The following is a 19791-nucleotide window of genomic DNA, read 5'->3' as shown; positions in this document are numbered from 1 at the left end:
ATGCATTAAAGCTTCCACTGCGATGAAATTCAAGTCTTTGAAGGTTATTACCTACATCAGTGATCATCTTGAATGTTCTTGTCAGGTTATCTGGTAACTCATTCCACAGTCTGTTAATGAAGTTGGACAAAAGGAACTTGCCTGCCAGTTAGGAACTCAGTCTTTAATTTCTGTTATTTCCCTGTAGGACTGTGAAGTTTCTATTTGTACTTCAATAGCACTGTCTGAACTTTGAAACACCAGACATTATTCACAATTAAATATAAATAAACTTTATTTCTGGAGATCAGTTCTATCCTATCTTTGCTGAAAATTCAGGCACTTTTCAGGTATAATTCAGAATTCAAGTTTATTGTCTTACTTTTTGTGACTGAGGATGAATTGGTGATTGATTTTAAATGGAGAGGAATTTCTTAAGTGTGTACAAGGCAATTTTCTGATTCAGTTTGTGGATGTACCTACTACAGAAATTGCAAAACTTGACCTACTCTTGGGAAATAAGGCAGGGCACTTGACTGAGGTGTCAGTGGGGGAGCACTTTGGGGCCAGCGACCATAATTCTATCCGTTTTAAAATGGTGATGGAAAAGGATAGACCAGATCTAAAAGTTGAAGTTCTAAATTGGAGAAAGGCCAATTTTGACGGTATTAGGCAAGAACTTTGGAAAGCTGATTGGAAGCAGATGTTCGCAGGTAAAGGGACAGCTGGAAAATGGGAAGCCTTCAGAAATGAGATAACAAGAATCCAGAGAAAGTATATTCCTGTCAGGGTTAAAGGAAAAGCTGGTAGGTATAGGGAATGTTGGATGACTAAAGAAATTGAGGGTTTGTTTAAGAAAAAGAAGGAAGCATATGTCAGGTATAGACAGGATAGATCAGTTGAATCCTTAGAAGAGTATAAAGAAAGTAGGAGTATACTTAAGAGGGAAATCAGGGGAGCAAAAAGGGGACATGAGATAGCTTTGGCAAATAGAATTAAGGAGAATCCAAAGGGTTTTTACAAATACATTAAGGACAAAAGGGTACCTAGGGAGAGAATAGGGTCCCTCAAAGGTCAGCAAGGTGGCCTTTGTGTGGAGCCACAGAAAATGGGGGAGATACTAAATAAATATTTTGCATCAGCATTTACTGTGGAAAAGGATATGGAAAATATAGACTGTAGGGAAATAGATGGTGACATCTTGCAAAAAGTCCAGATTACAGAGGAGGAAGTGCTGGATGTCTTGAAACGGGTAAAGGTTGATAAATCCCCAGGACCTGATCAGGTGTACCCGAGAACTCTGTGGGAAGCGAGAGCAGTGATTATTGGACCTCTTGCTGAGATATTTGTATCATCGATAGTCACAGGTGAAGTGTCAGAAGACTGGAGGTTGGCAAACGTGGTGTCACTGTTTAAGAAGGGCAGTAAAGACAAGCCAGGGAACTATAGACCGGTGAGCCTGACCACGGTGGTGGGCAAGTTGTTGGAGGGAATCCTGAGGGATAGGATGTACATGTATTTGGAAAGGCAAGGACTGATTAGGGATAGTCAACATGGCTTTGTGTGTGGGAAATCATGTCTCACAAACTTGATTGAGTTTTTTGAAGAAGTAATAAAGAGGATTGATGAGGGCAGAGCGGTAGATGTGATCTATATGCACTTCAGTAAGGCGTTCGACAAGGTTCCCCACGGGAGACTGATTAGCAAGGTTAGATCTCATGGAATACAGGGAAAACTAGCCATTTGGATACAGAACTGGCTCAAAGGTAGAAGACAGAGGGTGGTGGTGGAGGGTTGTTTTTCAGACTGGAGGCCTGTGACCAGTGGAGTGCCACAAGGATTGGTGCTGGGTCCTCTACTTTTTGTCATTTACATAAATGATTTGGATGCGAGCATAAGAGGTACAGTTAGTAAGTTTGCAGATGACACCAAAATTGGAGGTGTAGTGGACAGCGAAGAGAGTTACCTCCGATTACAACAGGATCTGGACCAGATCTGGGCTGAGAAATGGCAGATGGGAGTTTAATTCAGGTAAATGCGAGGTGCTGCATTTTGGGAAAGCAAATCTTAGCAGGACTTATACACTTAATGGTAAGGTCCTAGGGATTGTTGCTGAACAAAGAGACCTTGGAGTGCAGGTTCATAGCTCCTTGAAAGTGGAGTCGCAGGTAGATAGGATAGTGAAGAAGGCGATTGGTATGCTTTCCTTTATTGGTCAGAGTATTGAGTACAGGAGTTGGGAGGTCATGTTGCGGCTGTACAGGACATTGGTTAGGCCACTGTTGGAATATTGCGTGCGACTCTGATCTCCTTCCTATCGGAAAGATGTTGTGAGACTTGAAAGGGTTCAGAAAAGATTTACAAGGATGTTGCCAGGGTTGGAGGATTTGAGCTAAAGCGAGAGGCTGAACAGGCTGGGGCTGTTTTCCCTGGAGCGTCGGAGGCTGAGTGACCTTATAGAGGTTTACAAAATTATGAGGGGCATGGATGGGGTAAACAGTCAAGATCTTTTCCCTGGGGTCGGGGAGTCCAGAACTGGAGGACATAGGTTTAGGGTGAGAGAGGAAAGATATAAAAGAGACCTAAGGGGCAACTTTTTCATGCAGAAGGTGGTACATGTATGGAATGAGCTGCCAGAAGAAGTGGTGGAGGCTGGTCCAATTGCAACATTTAAGAGACATTTGGATGGGTATATGAATAGGAAGGGTTTGGAGGGGTATGGGCCGGGTGCTGGCAGATGGGACTAGATTGGGTTGGCATCTCTGGTTGGCATGGACGGGTTGGACCAAAGGGTCTGTTTCCATGCTGTACATCTCTATGACTCTAAATAATAAAATTGTTACCTTTACGTTCATAGTGTTACTTAGAGCATTGTTAACAGTGCATTAATCAACCCAATAGGCTAGTTTTAATGGAAAGATGTTAACTCCAAATTATTTGATAATTTAGTTTATTTTAAGAATTAAATTGCCACTTTATTGTTGTGGTAATCACGTTCACATGTTTTAGTGCTCTGAGCAATGTAAAATTTATAAGAACTAGTCTTTGTCTCAATAAAAGTGCATATTGAATGTCTGAGGACTGAGATACACAGTCACAATTTTCAGCCTAATCTGCTTGCCCTCTACAAAAGGCTGATTATGGCTTCATGGGCATTATGAATCCATGTCTATGTCTCTGCCTGGGCTATGAATGCTGCTGAGCTCTTTGGTGCTGAAGGTGTCGTAGTTAAGCCTGATTATTCCATCACTGATATATCTGTGTTATTAATGGGCCTCATTCAGTCATTATGAAGGCCCTTACAGCAGTAACATCTGAGATCAACCCATGTATCACAGACTGAGAATCAAACTTGGGTCCATGCTATCAATTTTTAGCTGAGCCATTGAAAGCATCTGGATGTTTCTCCAATGAAGCTTGCTTAGGAGAATGGGTTGTTTGTTATTTGCCTTCTGCTTTGGCTGCTGTTAATTGTGATATTTAAAAAACATACAAAGTACATTTGCTTTCCAGTATACTTTGTGGTCTAGCAACTGTTGCATTGTTCTCTTGACATTGTCCATCTTCTGTAAACTTCAGTTCATACCCTACACTACATCATGTCTCGCACACTGGAGAGGCATGTTTCCACTGACCAGTATCCCCCACACTAATTTTAATATTTTTTATGTTTAAATCTCTTCATGGCTTTGTGTCTCCCTATCTCTAACTATCATCCTGCCCAACATCCACATGCCCTCTTAGAATTTTCTTTGTCTGGCCAATAGCATATATACCTTTTTATACTTGCCCCAGTATTAACCTCCAAGTCTTCAGCCATCTGTGCCTAATGGTCTGGAATTACATCATTAAAACCATTTTATCCTTCTCCTATTTTAAGTTCCTCTTCAACTCCCATTTTGACCATATTTAATTTAAATTTTTAATCATTTAAAAAGAAGATATAATGCCTCAGAAGTAAATGGGGTCTTTTCCCATATTAAAGACACTAAATATTTCAGAGAGGGTAAATCAAGCAGGGATCCTGTGTCCGAATGGTAACACTTGTCTCTTGTTGGATGTGTGAGAGAAACTTTTCTACTTGCTCTCCACATAGGTCTTGTCAGGTAGTTGGTCACAGTTGAAAGCCTAATACAAGTATGTGAAATTCTAGGGTAGACTTGGGGAAAATGTGCTGATTGTGGGGAAATCCAGAACTAGAGGGTCATTGATATAATATAGTCACTAATAAATCCCACAAGCAATTCAGGAAAAATGTTTTTACCCAGAGATTGGTTAGAATGTGGAATTAGCTGTCACAAAGATTACTTAAAACATAGTAAAAAGGGCATTTCACAAAAAGTGGGCAAAGACATGTTGTAAAATATATTGGGGTTAGATGAAGAGGGGTCTCATATCGATGAAGCCTTGCATTTGGTCAAAGATCTGATTGTGCTGAGTTCCGGGTAAGTGCTGTAAATGTAAAGTTAAAAATCACACAACAGGTTATAGTCCAACAGGTTTATTTGGAAGCACTAACTTTTGGAGCACTGCTCCTTCTTCAACTACCTGATGAAAGCTAGTGCTTCGAAAGCTAGTGCTTCAACATAAATCTGTTGGACTATAAACTGGTGTTGTGTGATTTTTAACTTTGTCTACCCCAGTCCAACACCAGCATCTCAACATCATGTAAATGTGAAGTTATTCTTGCATAGCTGTGGCTACTCGCAAATTATGAAGCTCCATCTGGTGGTGGCAACATGCAGCTCCAGGAGTTTCTGTGTCATTAGAAATGGTGTTAGATTTTTGTGTTCACTGAGCAAGTTACCCTCTTCACTGATCCTATCTTGTATCCTTTTTCCAGATTTGTAAAAGTCAAGCTAAAGCATCCCAACAGCTATACTACCACAGTCTGGCTGTAAGACAGAGCCTTGCTGTTCACTTCAACATCCAACAGGACTGTGGGCACTTCCTAGCTGAGGTCCCAGTCCGTATGCTTCCATGGGAGGATCCCAACGCCCCAGTATTAGAAGAGGAGGAAAATGAAGATAGCTCAGATGTTTCAAGTGCTATAAAAAGCAACAACCCCACCTGCAAGGGAGCGTCCAGTAAACACAGAAGCCGAGTGGTGGTTATCACTCGAGAGGTCCCATACCAGACTGTTGCTGACTTTGTGCATGAATCAGCACCACGGCACAGCAGAAACCCTGAAATGTATGAGCGACAAGTATGCTTACTATTGCTGCAACTCTGTGCTGGCCTTAATCACTTAAAGCCACATCACGTTACACACTGTGACTTGAGGCTGGAGAATTTGCTTTTGGTGCGATGTCGACAAGGAACCTCAGGAAATTGTGAATCTGAAAACACCAATCCAAATGCACAATTGGCCCGACTGATTGTCAGTAACTTCTCCCAGGCCAAGCAGAAAAGTCAGGTGGTAGATCTTGAAGCCTTGAAGGATCAGTCTCGGCTAGCTCCTGAGATCATCACCATCACTCAGTACAAAAAGTGTGATGAGTTTCAAACAGGTATACTCATTTATGAGATGTTGCACCTACCTAATCCATTTGAAGAAAACCCAGAACTCAAAGAGAAGGAATACACTCGAACAGACCTACCTGCCATCCCTATACGCTCTGTCTACTCCCTGGGGCTGCAGCAGCTGGCAAGTCTTCTCCTGCATCCTAATCCCTCAGAGCGCATCCTCATTTCAGATGCCAAAGTCTACTTGCAGTGCCTCCTATGGGGACCACGCGATGACTTGCTGCAGACACTCAACTCCCTCAACAGCACTGTAGAGAGAAATAATGTATTGCAAAGCTGGCTGGACCTAAAACGAACGCTACTTATGATCAAATTTGCAGAGAAAGCCATCGATACAGAGTGCAGTGTTAACCTTGAGGTCTGGCTTTGTTGTCAGTACTTAGCCTTTGCTTCAGTGGAATCCCTCAGTCATATTGTGAAGCTCCTCCAGCTCCAGTAACCTGTGTGACTGCTGCTTGCTTTCCCTTCCTGGCCTTCCTCTTCCCTTCTCTCCTACCAAATTTGGATTAATGTGCAATTTTTTGTAAATGTTCTGACTTTGTAAATGGCAGTATTTAAAGTGTATGTAATAGATTTCTACATTTTGGAAAGTGATGCCTACATTAAGCAACAAATATTTGTTATTTTTTTTCTTAGGCACATATGCAAGCTCTAACTTGCTCTTACAACGGATGCTTGGATGTTTGTTGATGAAGCTATGACAATTTGTATGTTTACTTATATCATGCCTTGAAAAAACAAAACTACAGCCACTTTGTGAAAAATGCATTAATGGGTCAGTTGCACAAAAGCAGATTGTCAAACAAATGTAATCTTTTGGGCTGCTAGGAGTGGAGAGAAAATATTTGCCATCAGACAACTTGTTTTGCTGATCTAAGTCTGGTCGCTGCTCCATTGTAGAGTGGTGTCAGTGGCAATCATGGAAGACTTGGAACCCCATGTTGTCGTGTTATGATATCCCAACGAAAACACTAAGAATACAAACAAACAAACCAGGGTGAAAAGATGGGAGTTAAGTGAAACTGGAGGATGGTGGTATTAAGTATGTTGCTGTTTAGGGATGCAGCATTAGAATTTGTGCAAATCTTTTCACTGTATGGTGGTCATATCTTTGGAAGTCTTTCTGGTGATAGCTACTTGATGTGATTTCATTGCACTTAAGATAGGCGTAATAAAACTCAAGCATGGCTTTTTATACAGAATCTATATTTCCTGTCTCTGCCAGTTTTATTTTGCAGTAAAAATATAGCTGAGTTTATCTTTCAAAATAATAAAAAGTCATTTTAGCATAATAACAATTTAACAATTCCTTGCTTGGATTATTTAATACATGGATTGTTTGGATTTGAAGGCAGATCAGTGAGTTTGGCATCATTTGACTGAACAGGAGACTCCAATTAACAGCAGTAGTTTCACTGGTACCTCTTCAGAAATTTTTCAGTTAGTAGTCTCTTCCTGAATGTGTCAGTACGCCTCATGGAAATTTAGGGCAATACCATGAAAATTGTAACCAAAGGGTGCGAATAATCACAAAACAAATGTAGTTTCTGAAATGGAACATGAGGTCAACCTGGATGTTGCCTGTTTGCAGCATTACCAGTGCCCTGTGAAGAGTACAATGAGTAGTCTGCATCTTCGGTTCAAGTGGCATACTGTCCTGAATTGTGCTGCCAAGTTTCCTTTCATGGAGCAGCCTTGTGTGACACATTTGTTGACCGTAATTCTAATCCACCCTGTGTTCTGAAGTGATTGTGTGTGTATATGTGGAAAGTTTTTCCTAATCAAGTATATATTTTTCTTAATAAATATTAAAGGGGAATAGTTACATCAATATATCAGTATTACTTAACAGCAATTTAACTGATCAGAATATTTGTCAAAAGAGGCAAAAGACTTTGATTAATTTTTTTCTGCCATGCTATCATATGTTATAACTAGTTGGCTATGGCTTTGTGATCTCAGGCTTGAGTACCATAACTCTAACCAGCCCCGAGTAGGTAAGATTTCTGTTTTCCTCATTTAATGAAAATAAATAGAACCTCAGCTAAATTTGCATTTTACCCAGTTATGTGGAATAAGTGGGAGCTGGGATGCAATGCTTTTGTTTCAACTGACTGCCAGCAAATGGAGCAGTCCTCCTCTTGTGTCTCCAGCCTCTTGTGCCTCAAAATAACTCCTCGAATATTATTGTATGAATATTTCACTGATATTACATGACATTCTTTTTAGATTCCTCCTTTTAAAAGAAAGTAATTACAAAATCAAATGTGCTAAAGTCTGCATTAAAATGATCAATAAAATAACTTCATACAATTGTTGGCATGCTTATATGTCAACTTGAGGTTCCTGTCTCACTATCAAGATCACACTTAAGTTGTGAATGAAGCCGATTCATGCAGCAAAGATTTGTGGCTTTCTGTTACTGAATGAAATTTTGGCTTTATATATTTCACCTTCAAATGGTGAACTTTAATGAAATCGCATGTACCACAGACCAAATTGTGTTTTGTAGCCACCCCTGATGTAAGTGTTGTCCCTTAGGCCAACTGTCATAATTTCTCACTGAAATCTGCAGAACATATATGCCTTGAATTTCAATAACCTCTGTAAATTCTTTCCCAGACCTAAGTTATATAGAATTGTAGGTTATGCTTTCTCCCCATTTGTAATGTGAAATAATGATCATCACCACTTGACAATTGGCATTTTAACCACTTGAAAGAATGGGGATATTTGTCAGACTCATTTATTTACATTGAATTCCAACCTTTCCCTGTGGCTAGTCAGGGTAATGAAAATGCTGGGAAGCTTACTGGTATTTTACTAATTGGCTGGAGTATACAAAACCCAATACTTCTCCTTGGTAATTTGAACCTCCATATTAATTCTTCATGTGCTTTCTCTCTCTCTCTATAAGATTCAGGCCATCCTTCTCTTGATCTCTCCATAAAAGCATTCCAATTTGTATTCACAGCTGCATCTTCCCCCCCCAACACCAAAGACATACACAAAACTGTGACATCTTGCATTGTCTTTCTGCTCTCATGGTTTCGTTCACAGATTGGATCACTTTCTTCCTTAACGTCTCCTTCCTTTTTTGTTGTCCCTGTTGGGGGAAAGAAACACTGTCTCCCAAGTCACTTACAATTGCACTTTCAAAATCCTAACTGCCTGGCCTTCTGTCCGCCAGACGCAGCTACCAATCTGTTAATGCTTTTGTTGTCCTGGTCCCCATGAAAACTATTTGCCCCTCTTTCTGGTGGATCCCTCATTTACAATACATTATATCGAAGGAACACAGACTTAATGGATACGGTAGACAAAAACCGAAAGAACTGCGGATGCTGTAAATAAGCAACAAAAAACTAGAAATTGCTGGGAAGAACTCAGCAGGTTTGGCAGCATCTGTGGAGAGAAATCAGAGTACATATTTCAGGTCAAATGACCCTTCTGTTTGGAAAAGATGGCCAACTGATTTAGCTATTCATTACCAGATTGTTGTGGGGTGGAATGGATTTCTCCTTTGGAAACCATTTCCTTACATCTTCCCATATTCTTCACTCTTACCCTGTGTGGTGATATCACTAGATTGTTATTAAAATTGAGACCATTCAATTTGCTGCCTCTGCTGCTTCCCTCTCTTCCTACTTACCCATTAAACTCAACTTCAGGTCTCCTCCCAACCCCAGCCTAAACAACTATACTTCTCTAGTTTCTCTCTTCTCCACCCTCAACCTCTTCCAGCTCGTAATGTCCTCGAGACCCACCTCCTTCCTGAATCTATTCTCATTGAACTGTTGATCACCTAACTTTCTTCCCTAGGTCCAATTCTAGTGAATTTTAATTGTTCTTTCTCCTCAGGTACTATTTTCATCTGCTGTCATTGTCTTTCTTTCTCCTTTAAAAACAATGCTTATGATCCCTGTTTTGCAAAATTACAGCCTTCTTTCTAACCTCTCTTTCCCTTCCATAGTCCTTTAACAAGCCATCACTTCCCAAATCTGTTTCACTTTTCCAGAACTGTATATCTGAAACTCACATTGTGTCTCCTCTCTGTACCAAAAAGATTCTTGCTAATGTCCCAACGAAATCCTGTTTCAATGCACCAAAGCTAAACGTCTTCATCCTTCATGAACTGTCTTTGCCACCTTTGCCTCTATTCCTGATAAAGAGCTTTTGCCCGAAACGTCGATTTTCATGCTCCTTGGATGCTGCCTGAACTGCTGTGCTTTTCCAGCATACTCTAATTCAGCCTTTGTCATGTTTGGCCACATCCTCCTCTTGCAGTGCCTCTCCCCCATCCAACTGAATGAAACTGCATTCACCCCTGGTCTATTTATGTATATCCAACCATCGCCAGAGAATCACTTACAAATGACTTCATGTTCTCACACCATTACCTTTCCCATCCCCTAAGGATGTATTGTTGATTGTGTCTTATTTATCACCTCTATGATGCCTTTCAGTGTCCAGGCAGAAATTGATGCTGCAGCTAATGCTATGCAGTTCTAACTCCCCTCTCTGTCTTGTGTTCTCTCTGCCATCTTGAAATTGTCAGACTGTTTGTCGCCCTACATTATTAAAGGAGTTGAAATTTCCACCAACTGAATATTGGATGGACTCTATTGACCAACTTCCACCTTGTGACAACTGATGTTGAACAAGACTGCTCACAACTTTGGTGCCATATTTGACCTGAGATGAGCTTCTGAACACATCCATGCCTTCACAGTGGCTCAGTGGTTAGCACTGCTGCCTCACAGCAGCAGGGTCCTAGGTTCAATTCCAGCCTCGGGTGACTGTGTGGAATTTGTACATTCTCCATGTCTGTGTGCATCCTAGCTTACTCTGAGTCATGTTCTCAATCACCCCACTACCTCCTGACCTGCACTCTACGTGGGAATGACTCTATATTTTAAACTTCTCACAATGGTTTTCAAATCCCTCCAAGGCCCTGCCCTCCCTTATCTCTAATCTCCAGCCTATAAGCTCCAAGATATTTGCATTGCTACAATTCTGGCTTCTTGAGCATTCCCAATTTTATTCCACCATTAGCAACTGTGGCTTCAACTGCTTTAGTCCTAAACTTTGGAATTTCCTTCCAAATCTCTGCCTCCCTCTATGCTCACCTTTGAGATACTCCTTGAAAGCTACCTCTTTTATCATGTGCCCAAATAACTCCCTATTCAGCACTATCAAACTTTGTTTGATCACGCTGCCATGAAGCACTTCAGGATGTTTTGCTATGATAAAGGTGCTCCCTAAATAGAAGCTTTTTTGTTTAAAGTGTGCGTACTTAACTACTTGTGTTCAAACTATTGAGGAATTTATTTGATAGAGCATTAGCTGTCTAAATTTCTCTTGTAAATGCTGCTGGTGGAATTGTTTTAAACGCATGGAAAGCTTCTTGAACTTTGTATTGTCCTGAGATGCAAAGCTAGACATTACAAGTTTTTGGCCCCATATTTATTTCTTGTTTATGGTGCAAGAGTGTTTGCTAACCTTTGAACTTTCAAATGAATGTCAAACTTGCAAAGACTGAAGTCATAATGATCCCATGCCAACTCTTAACCGAACTACGGTCATGGGGAAAAGGTGGCTACCGAAGTGTACTAGTGTCAAGTGCCTGAATATAGAGTTGGTATATGGACAGCAGTATTAGAAAAGAAATAGCACATAATGTAACTCAAGAGGTCTATTTTTGGTATACAGAATCTGAGAGCATTAATGTGCTTCTGTCAAAACTAGCCAAATTACTTGCGTTTACAAAAATAGTTCTTACCATTTATATATATTTTTATAAATTTTTAGTTCCTTTAGCTGAATGGTTCTCGACAAATATGCTTCCTTGGCATTAAGATTATACATTGCCACTTGAAGATATTCTGCCAATGTGAAAATTTTAAACTTCCTAAATACATGAGTTTATAATTGAAGATATGATGATGTAGAGGGACAGCACCTCCCAGGCCTTACTTGGAAGTATACTACTGGTCAAGTCTTGGAATGTCCTAACAGCCCTGTATATCTGTACCACAAGGACTGCAGTGGTTCAGGAAGGGGACTCACCACCACTTTTTGAGGGCAGTTAGGAATAGTCAGTGAGACTGCATTCTGTGAATGAATTGAAAACAGATGTTGTTCCAAGTCCTGGAAAAAAAATCTCACTCTAAGTATGAGAGGGGTGTTGAAATACACATTCTGTACTGAAAGCGTTATCAAGTTGTCAAAGTTCGGAGCTGCAGGTATTTTGCAGCTTTTTTTTTGACATTCACCTTTTTACATCCTCTGTTTCTATTAATAGCACAGTCCAGAAAAGATTGAAGATTGCCTTATTTTGTTAAGCCATTTGTTTTATCTTAAAGCAATTGTGGGGGGAGGAAGTTGTTTGAGATGGTGCCTTTTTGTAGCTGCCTTAGAAAACAATCAGATTTTTGTGTGCAACTGACCCAAAGATTGCACATAGCTTTCTGTATTCTGTACTGCTGATGACAGGACTCTGTTTCTTTGTGAAAATGCATCAGTATTCATATAGTCTAGCCTGGATTTACTGTATTACAATAATCAGTGTACGTATTCTGCAACACCCTGCCATTGCAGAACTTGTGTTCTGCTGCTTTGATTTGTTGGCTGAAAACTGAGGTATGTGGTGTGAATTGTAGTACTTCAAAAAATGGGAGCTGAAATTCTAATCTGGTGTGATTTCTGTAATCGTTCAATTGTCACAATCATGTAAATGGATATGTTTTATTAAAAAAAATGACAACAGTTCAACATGGAGAATTGTTTTCAATGGACAGGCAGATGCATGTTACTGTGTTTGATAATCCAGAACTGAAACATTATCAAAAAGGGGACTGAAAACAAGATGTGCATTAACAGAATAAGTATCTGTATCGCATAGAATTTATTTTGAGGGTTGAGAATCTTTGAAACTCCTCAACTCAGAGTTGTGGGGCCTTCGTCCTTTTGTTTATTCAAGGCTGAGATTTTTGATCAGTTGGGAAAGAGGGAAAAACACTGGATGAGGAATGTCAGATCAGCCATGATCCTATTGAATGGGCAGAGCAGGCATGAGGGGCTGAATAGCCTCCTTTTGTTCTCCTTATGGACAGCTATTCAGGCTACCAAGTTACACTTATTCCACACCCTGTCCATTTTTCTCCTAGTATTCCAGTTCCTAACAGCAGTGCATTCTAAAACTTAAGTTTTAAAAAACAATTTCTCTCCCAACAAAAAAAAGCAATCTCTTCAGGTTATTAATCCTGCAACCTTGGAAGCAGCTTCACTATCATGTAATCACTTCATGATTTTAAACACCTCATTTTCTTTGCCTTCCTGTCCTCTAACCTTAATTTGACTAGCTCACCAAGCCCCTCTGTCTGTGGAAGATATGACACTTGAGTATATTCAGTGGGCTAATAATAGACCTGAGGGCACTAGTTCAAAGCCTACCATAAGTGGTGAGATTCAAATTTAAAATTAGTCCCATTCATGAAACTTGTCAATTTTTCACTTGTTCACAGGGAGGGGAATCCTGCCATCCTTACCTGGTCTAACTTTGCTGTAGGTCTGGAGTTGCATCTATGTGGTTGACCCTTCATTGGCCATTCAGTCCTAAGAGACACCAATCTTACAACTTCTCTGCAGGATCTGGATGTCTGCAGTGAGAAAGGAGTGGTTAGCTGAGGGAGAAAAATAACCAGAAGTTGGATGTGTGATGTGCTCCCAAATGTTCCTCTTGTTCAATAACTGGCACAAACACACTTTCAGTACCAAGACAACTATCAACTGTTTCATGCTTTGTAGAGTCACTCAGGCTGGAGAAGGTTAGAACCTCACCCAATAACCTGAGAGAAAATACATTCAAAGCGAGTGATGACAGATGCACTGTGCAGGAGAGATAAAGTGAAGACATATTGCAGCAGAGGTTTTTAATGAAGTGTCACATTAATACAGATGCTTTTAAAAAAATATTTATCTGAACAGAATTTTACATAAATCCAAACCAATTTTTAAACTGTACAGTCTTTAGACAAAAAAGTTAACTGAACAAACATTTTGTAAATGTTAATGGGATCAAAATTTTCTCCCAAAACATTTTAAGAGTCTGGTGTGGCGTGCTTTACAATTTAGTTAAGATTGAAGTATAATTCAATATATACACAAATCGGAATAATCTGAATGCATATCCTAATATATAATCTTAACACTCACTGTTAACCAACAGTAAACAAACACACCTTTGCAGTCAGGTCCCACAGTACACGAGTGCTGGTTCTACCAATTTTAGTAGTATTGAAGTTTGTAAAGATCTGAAACCGTACAACTCAAATCTTTAAAGCTTGAACTGCTGCCAGGCTAAGACTTAAATTGTGTATTACTTTGATTATATTGTGATTAAATACCTCAAATGCATGATGCCATAAAACTTACAGATCTTGAGTGTTTCAGTGTTGTCACAGATGGTGGAATTTTAACCATGAACAATACCAAATAACTACACATTCTGGCCTTCCAAGTTTTGATTTAGGATGACAGTGACACTGACAAGGCCAGATTTATTGTCCATCCCTAATTGTACAGATCAGTGGGTTGCCTTGATTGTTTGCTAAGCCATTACCACACAAAACTGGAATCAAAAGGCCAGACCCCTTAGAACAGCAGGTTCCCTTCCATTAGCATACTGGTGAATCAATTGGGATTTTCTTTTTGCACAACCAGGCAGTGTCAGTTAATATTTGGCTGCTACCATATTTTTGTGCTAATTATGGCTGGAATTCCCAAAAGGAATATTCAGCTGTAAACTTGTCTTAGGAACTAGGGGAAAATTATGCATATTGCACAACACAAGTACTTTGGTAGCAATGCTAAATCAACCCAGTGTCAACACTGAAGACCTCGTGTCCAACATAAGCTGACAGTACAGAGCTAGAAGCAGCAATGTACGTTACCAGTCCACTCGTGTAACACAGTAGGATTCAGCTGCAAAAGAGGGAACTGTTATCGCTTATGATTCTGCTGTTCAACAATCATTTAACAGCATTCAATTGGAGACAACCCAGTTCAGATGTCCTGGTTAAAGTCATGCACTTGTAGAGGTGAAATGCCAGCAGTAGCGTAGAAGACAACAGCTGGAGGGAACGGTTAGTGACAGGGTGGTGAAGCAGGGTCCAACTGTCCTGCTGGGCGTTGCATGTTCTATTCAGATCCGCAGGAACCATTCAAGTGTAAAGAAAAATTTCACATTCTGCACCTGCTTGCAGACAACCAAAAATCCATTGCTGAAATTCTGCTACTATTAGGCAAGAGTCAAATCCCTCATTCACAGCTTGGGTTGACACTGTGCTGCCTGGAAAAGAAATGCAGTCAACACCATCCAGGACAACGCCAAGAAACATCATGAATAAGGCAAAAATGTGTCTTCTGTGGTTGGACGACTAGTCTAATGTTGATCAGAAGCAGAGGATCTACTCAGCCAGTCTTCACAAGCTATAGAAAACTGGCGATTTGCAACAGTGAACTGTTCCAATTCTGGATTTTTGGAATAATTAGGAAAAGAATACACAGCCTCACAGTAACAAGGAAGAGGTATCTCCCAGAATTGGAGGGGAGAAGGGGAAGGGGACAAGATAAGCAGCTTCAATTCAAGGTTTGCAATCTCAGTCAATGAGGAATCAGAGGTCCTTTCCCACCCAGACACCTTGGGTGGTTTTTTGTGTGTTTTCTCCGCAGGATGCCTACCCGTTTCCTTTGAGCCGCGGGAGATGATGGTTCATGCACTAGACTGGATCAGAGTGGGGGAATGGGGAGGGAGAGAGAGAGTGAGCTGACAGAGGGATGGAGAAGGGAAACGGGGGGGGGGGGGGGGGGTGGAGAGGGGGAACGGGGGGGGTGGAGAGGGGGAACGGGGTGGAGAGGGGGAACGGGGGGGGGGGGTGGAGAGGGGGAACGGGGGGGGGGGGGGGGGGTGGGGTGGAGCAGCCCCGGGGCTTTTGTAGGTGTGCAGAGACCCCAGTGCGTGTCTGTCTCTCTCTCTGTGGGGTGGGGTGGGGTGGGGTGGGGTGGGGAAAGGGAGCGCAGTTCGCGAACCTTCTCAGCCAACTGTCACCTCGTTGCCCGGCACAGCCTCCAGCGGCTCGGCGCTCTGGGATGGCCCCGGCTCAGCCCCCCTCTCCCGGCAGCGGCACTCCCGCTGCAGCCGCTCCAGCTGCCGGGACGTGGCCTCCAGGGCGGCCTCGAGCTGGCGGCTCCGCTGCCGGAGGTGGTCGTTCTCCCCCTTGAGGCAGGCGATGAGGGTCCGGGCCACCCTCTGGCTGGAGCTGCAGCGGAGCCGCATGATGGCCTGGACAGCCGCCTGCTCCCAGGAGCCGCTGGGGGGTAAGGGCGACGGCGGCAGCCAGGGCCTCGGCTCGTCGTGCCGCTGCTGGTGCTGCTTCTTGCGGGCCCTGGTGACCCGGGTCTCCCGGACCCGCCGCTCCTCGGCCTCGGCCTCGGCCTCCTCCTCCTCCTCGTCCCAGGTCGGGGCCTTGGGCAGCAGCAGGATCTCAGCCCGCGACTTCTTGCGGAGGCCGAGGCCCAGCAGCAGGGTCCCTTCCTCCAGGTGCAGGGAGCAGACGGCGGCCCCGGGCCCAGGGTCGGGGCCGGACACCAGCTTCAGACCGCGGCCCCTCAAGGCCTGCACCCACCGGCCCCGCTCGTCGACGCCGCTCGGGAAGTTGTAGAAGCAGAAGGGCTCAAGGCAGGGGCACTCGCGGTGGAGCTGCGGCCGGTGCTGCTCGCAGGCCGCCTCCCTCCACTGGCTCAGGGCGCTGTGGGTATTGGTGCAGCCGCGGACAGCGCAGCTCCGGCTGTCACCCTCTTCATAGGCCATAGCCGGAACCGGAACTACTGACCCCGCGACCTCTCCCCCGCCCCGCCCCGCTCACCGGAACCGGAAACTCCCTCGGGCCGAAAAAAACCCCGGTTTTCCCCTGATCCCGCCTCCAGGAAGTGACGTAGGACCCCAAACCGGAAGAGCGCTTTTTAAAACATATATATAAATAAATAAATAAACTATTTTTGACTTTAATTTTTAAAATGAAAACCTTTTCCAGATTAAAGTTTGCTGGAGGCAGGTCACTGTGAGAGGAGGCTTGAGCAAGGCTCCCAAGAGGAGACATGGGAACTGGGCTGGAAATAGGACAGAGAAGAATTTTAATGTTAAAATATCTCACAACACCAGGTTGTGGTCCAACAGGTTTATTTGGATGCACTTGCCTCCTGAGCGCTGCTCCTTCATCAGGCTGTTATACTGCTAGGCCATTCCAGTTGGACAATCACTAGGTTGTTAATCTAGAGACCCGGGTCGTGTCCTGGGGACTGGAGTTCAAATCGAATTTTAATTCAATAAAAGTCCGTAACTAAGAGTCCAAGGATGACCACTGTCAATTGTTGGGAAAAATCCATCTGGTTCACTAATCCCCTTTTGGGTAGGATACTGCCATCCTTACCTGGTTTGGCCCACGTGTGACTTCAGACCCAGAGTAATGTGGTTGACTCTTAACTGTCCTCTGGGCAATTAGGGATGGTCAATAAATTGCTCCCTTAGCCAACAACATCCTGATCCCTGAATGAATAAGATAATTTAACATGTTAACTATGTTCAATGTGAAAAATATTCAATATTTGTTATAGAACAATACAGCCCAGAACAGGCCCTTCAGCCATCGATGTTGCACCAACCTGTGAACCAATCAAAGCCCCTACACTATCCCATCATCATCCATGTGCTTATCCAAGGATTATTTAAATACCCCTAATGTGGCTGAGTTAACTACATTGGCAGGAAAGGCATTCCACCCCCTTACCACTCTCTGAGTAAAGAAGCTGCTTCTGACATGTCTTAAATCTATCACCCCTCAATTTGCAGCTCTGCCCCCTTGTACAAGCTGACGTCATCATCTTAGGAAAAAAGACTCTCAGTGTTCACCCTATCAAATCCTCTGATCATCTTGGATGTCTCTATTAAATCCCCTCTTGGGTCTGTTCTCATTGGAGAGAAGAAGGCTAAGTCCCTCAGTCTTTCCTCATCAGGCCATCCCTCCACACTGAACACACTATGTTCAGTTTGTTTTTACAATTAATATGTTTAATGCCAAATATGATGACAGAGTGTGGAATAGGTACAGTACAAACAGAACCCTTCATCCCAGACCTAGTTCCCATGTCTCCTTTTGGTAGCCTTGCTCAAGCCTCCTTTTCACAGAATAATCCAATTTCCTCTCACAGTGAGCTGCCTCCATCCCTCAGGCAGCACATTCCAGATCTAAAATACTTCCCACATGAAAAGGTGTTTGCTCATGACACCTTCACATCTTTTGCCAATCACCTTAAATCAGGGTCCTCTTGCACATGTGCCTTCCATCAATAGGAATAGTTTCTCTTCATAGTTATTATGTCTGGACTCATGATTTTGAACACCTCTATCAGATTTCCCTTTAAACTCCTACAGGCTAAAGAGAACAGACCTAGCTTCTACAATCTTCCCACATTTATGAGCACTTTCTTCTTTGGAATCATTCTTGCAAATTTCACTCACTGCATTTGAAAGAAAATTGTCTCTCGTCACCTCTTGTTCTTTTTCCAATCACCTTAAAGTGGTATCATCTGGTTCTCAATTCTTCTGCAATGGAAGTCTCCAATTACTCTTAGTGAGGGGCTGTTAAGGTGGAATGGCAACTGGGTTCAAGTCCCACCTGCTTGTTAATAACATCTATAAACAGGTTGAGTGGAAAGTAGCTAAAACTGCTGTGTCCAGATTCCTCTTGATTTTAAGCGGCTTAATCAAATCTCCTCTCCGCCTTTTCTGGGAACAATATCCACATTAAATGAGGTCCTCTATCCCCTGACACAAAATTAAATTGAAAACATAATTATATTAACACAGCTGTGCAGATTCATGCCCCAATGGAGATTAAATCTGTAAAACAAAGACAGAAAATGCTTGAAATACTAAATAGGTCTTGCAGCATCTGTGGAGAGATAAACATAGTTAACATTAGTGAGTTTTGAGAAGACTTGTAGCTCAGGTTGAGGTTCTGGATGTTGGTTTGCTCGCTGAGTTGGAAGGTTCATTACCAGATGTTTCGTCACTATACTAGGTTACATCTGCAGTGAGCCTCCAGACAAAGCACTGTTATTTGTGCTTTCTAGTTATGTGTTTGGGTTTCCTTGGGTTGGTGATGTCATTGCATGTGGTGATATCATTTCCTATGGTGATGTCATTTTCAGTTCTTTTTCTCAGGGGATGGTAAATGGGATCCAAGTCAATGTTTTTGTTTATAAGAGTTCCGGTTGGAATGCCATGCTTCTAGGAATTGTCATGCATGTCTCTGTTTGGCTTGTCCTAGGATGGATGTGTTGTCCCAGTGGAAGTGGTGTCCTTCCTTATCTGTATGTAAGGATAATAGTGAGGGAGGGTCATGTCCTACATGGACATCAACTAGCCACAAAACGACATGACCCTCTCACATTAGTATCCTTACATACAGATAAGGAAGGACACCACTTCCACTGGGACAAGACATCCATCCTAGGACAAGCCAAACAGAGACACACATGGCAATTCCTAGAAGCTTGGCATTCCAACCGAAACTCTATCAACAACACATTGATTTGGATCCCATTTACTTCCCCTGAGAAAAAGAACAGGAAATGACATCAACATAGAAAATGACATCACCAAGGCAATTACATCATCAAACCAAGGAAACCCAAACATGTAAACTGAAAGCAGGAAACACCAGCAGTGCTTCGTCCGGAGGTTCACAGATGATGTTACCTAGTATGGTGACGAAACATCTGAAAATGAACCTTCCAGCTCAGCGAGCAAAGTTACATCCATAGTTAACGTTTCAGGCTTTTCTCCACAACGCTGCCAGTCCTGTTGGGTTTCTCTACTAGTTTCAGGGGAGGTAATGCCACAGTGGTATTATTGCTAGACTATTAATCTAGACTCCCAGTTAATGTTCTGGATTAGTGGTGCTGGAAGAGCACAGCAGTTCTGGCAGCATCCAAGGATGTTCTCTGGCCTGGGTTCAAAAGCCTACCATGCCAGATGGTTACATTTGAATTCAATACAAATCTGGAATAAAAGTCTAGCCATTGTCAATTATCAGGGAATAACCTATCTGGTTCACTAATGCTCTTCGAGGAAGGAAATCTATTGTCCTTACCTGGTCTGGCTTGCATGTGACTCCAGACCCACAGCAACGTGGATAGCCAATAAATGCTGCCATCAGTCAA

The 19791-nt window shown here is 42.5% G+C and overlaps 1 protein-coding gene across 5 annotated transcripts in view; it reads left to right on the top strand.

The window, feature by feature from the left end:
* Positions 1 to 12273, top strand: part of peak1 (pseudopodium-enriched atypical kinase 1) — a 183917-nt gene extending 171644 nt beyond the window's left edge. For all 5 annotated transcript variants that reach the window (XM_043680402.2, XM_043680398.2, XM_043680403.2 and 2 more), the window contains one exon: positions 4823 to 12273. In XM_043680402.2, the coding sequence (XP_043536337.2) occupies positions 4823 to 5944 (1122 nt within the window). In that variant the 3' untranslated portion in view covers positions 5945 to 12273. The remainder of the gene's footprint in view (positions 1 to 4822) is intronic.
* Positions 12274 to 19791: the final 7518 nt, after the last annotated feature.

The sequence above is a fragment of the Chiloscyllium plagiosum genome, unplaced genomic scaffold, assembly GCF_037043375.1.
Source record: "Chiloscyllium plagiosum isolate Xiang-an unplaced genomic scaffold, Cpla_swu_hap1 HiC_scaffold_42, whole genome shotgun sequence".
Lineage (NCBI taxonomy): Eukaryota > Metazoa > Chordata > Chondrichthyes > Orectolobiformes > Hemiscylliidae > Chiloscyllium > Chiloscyllium plagiosum.
The sequence above is the reverse complement of the archived record's forward strand: the minus strand, read 5'-3'. Positions and strand labels throughout refer to the sequence as shown.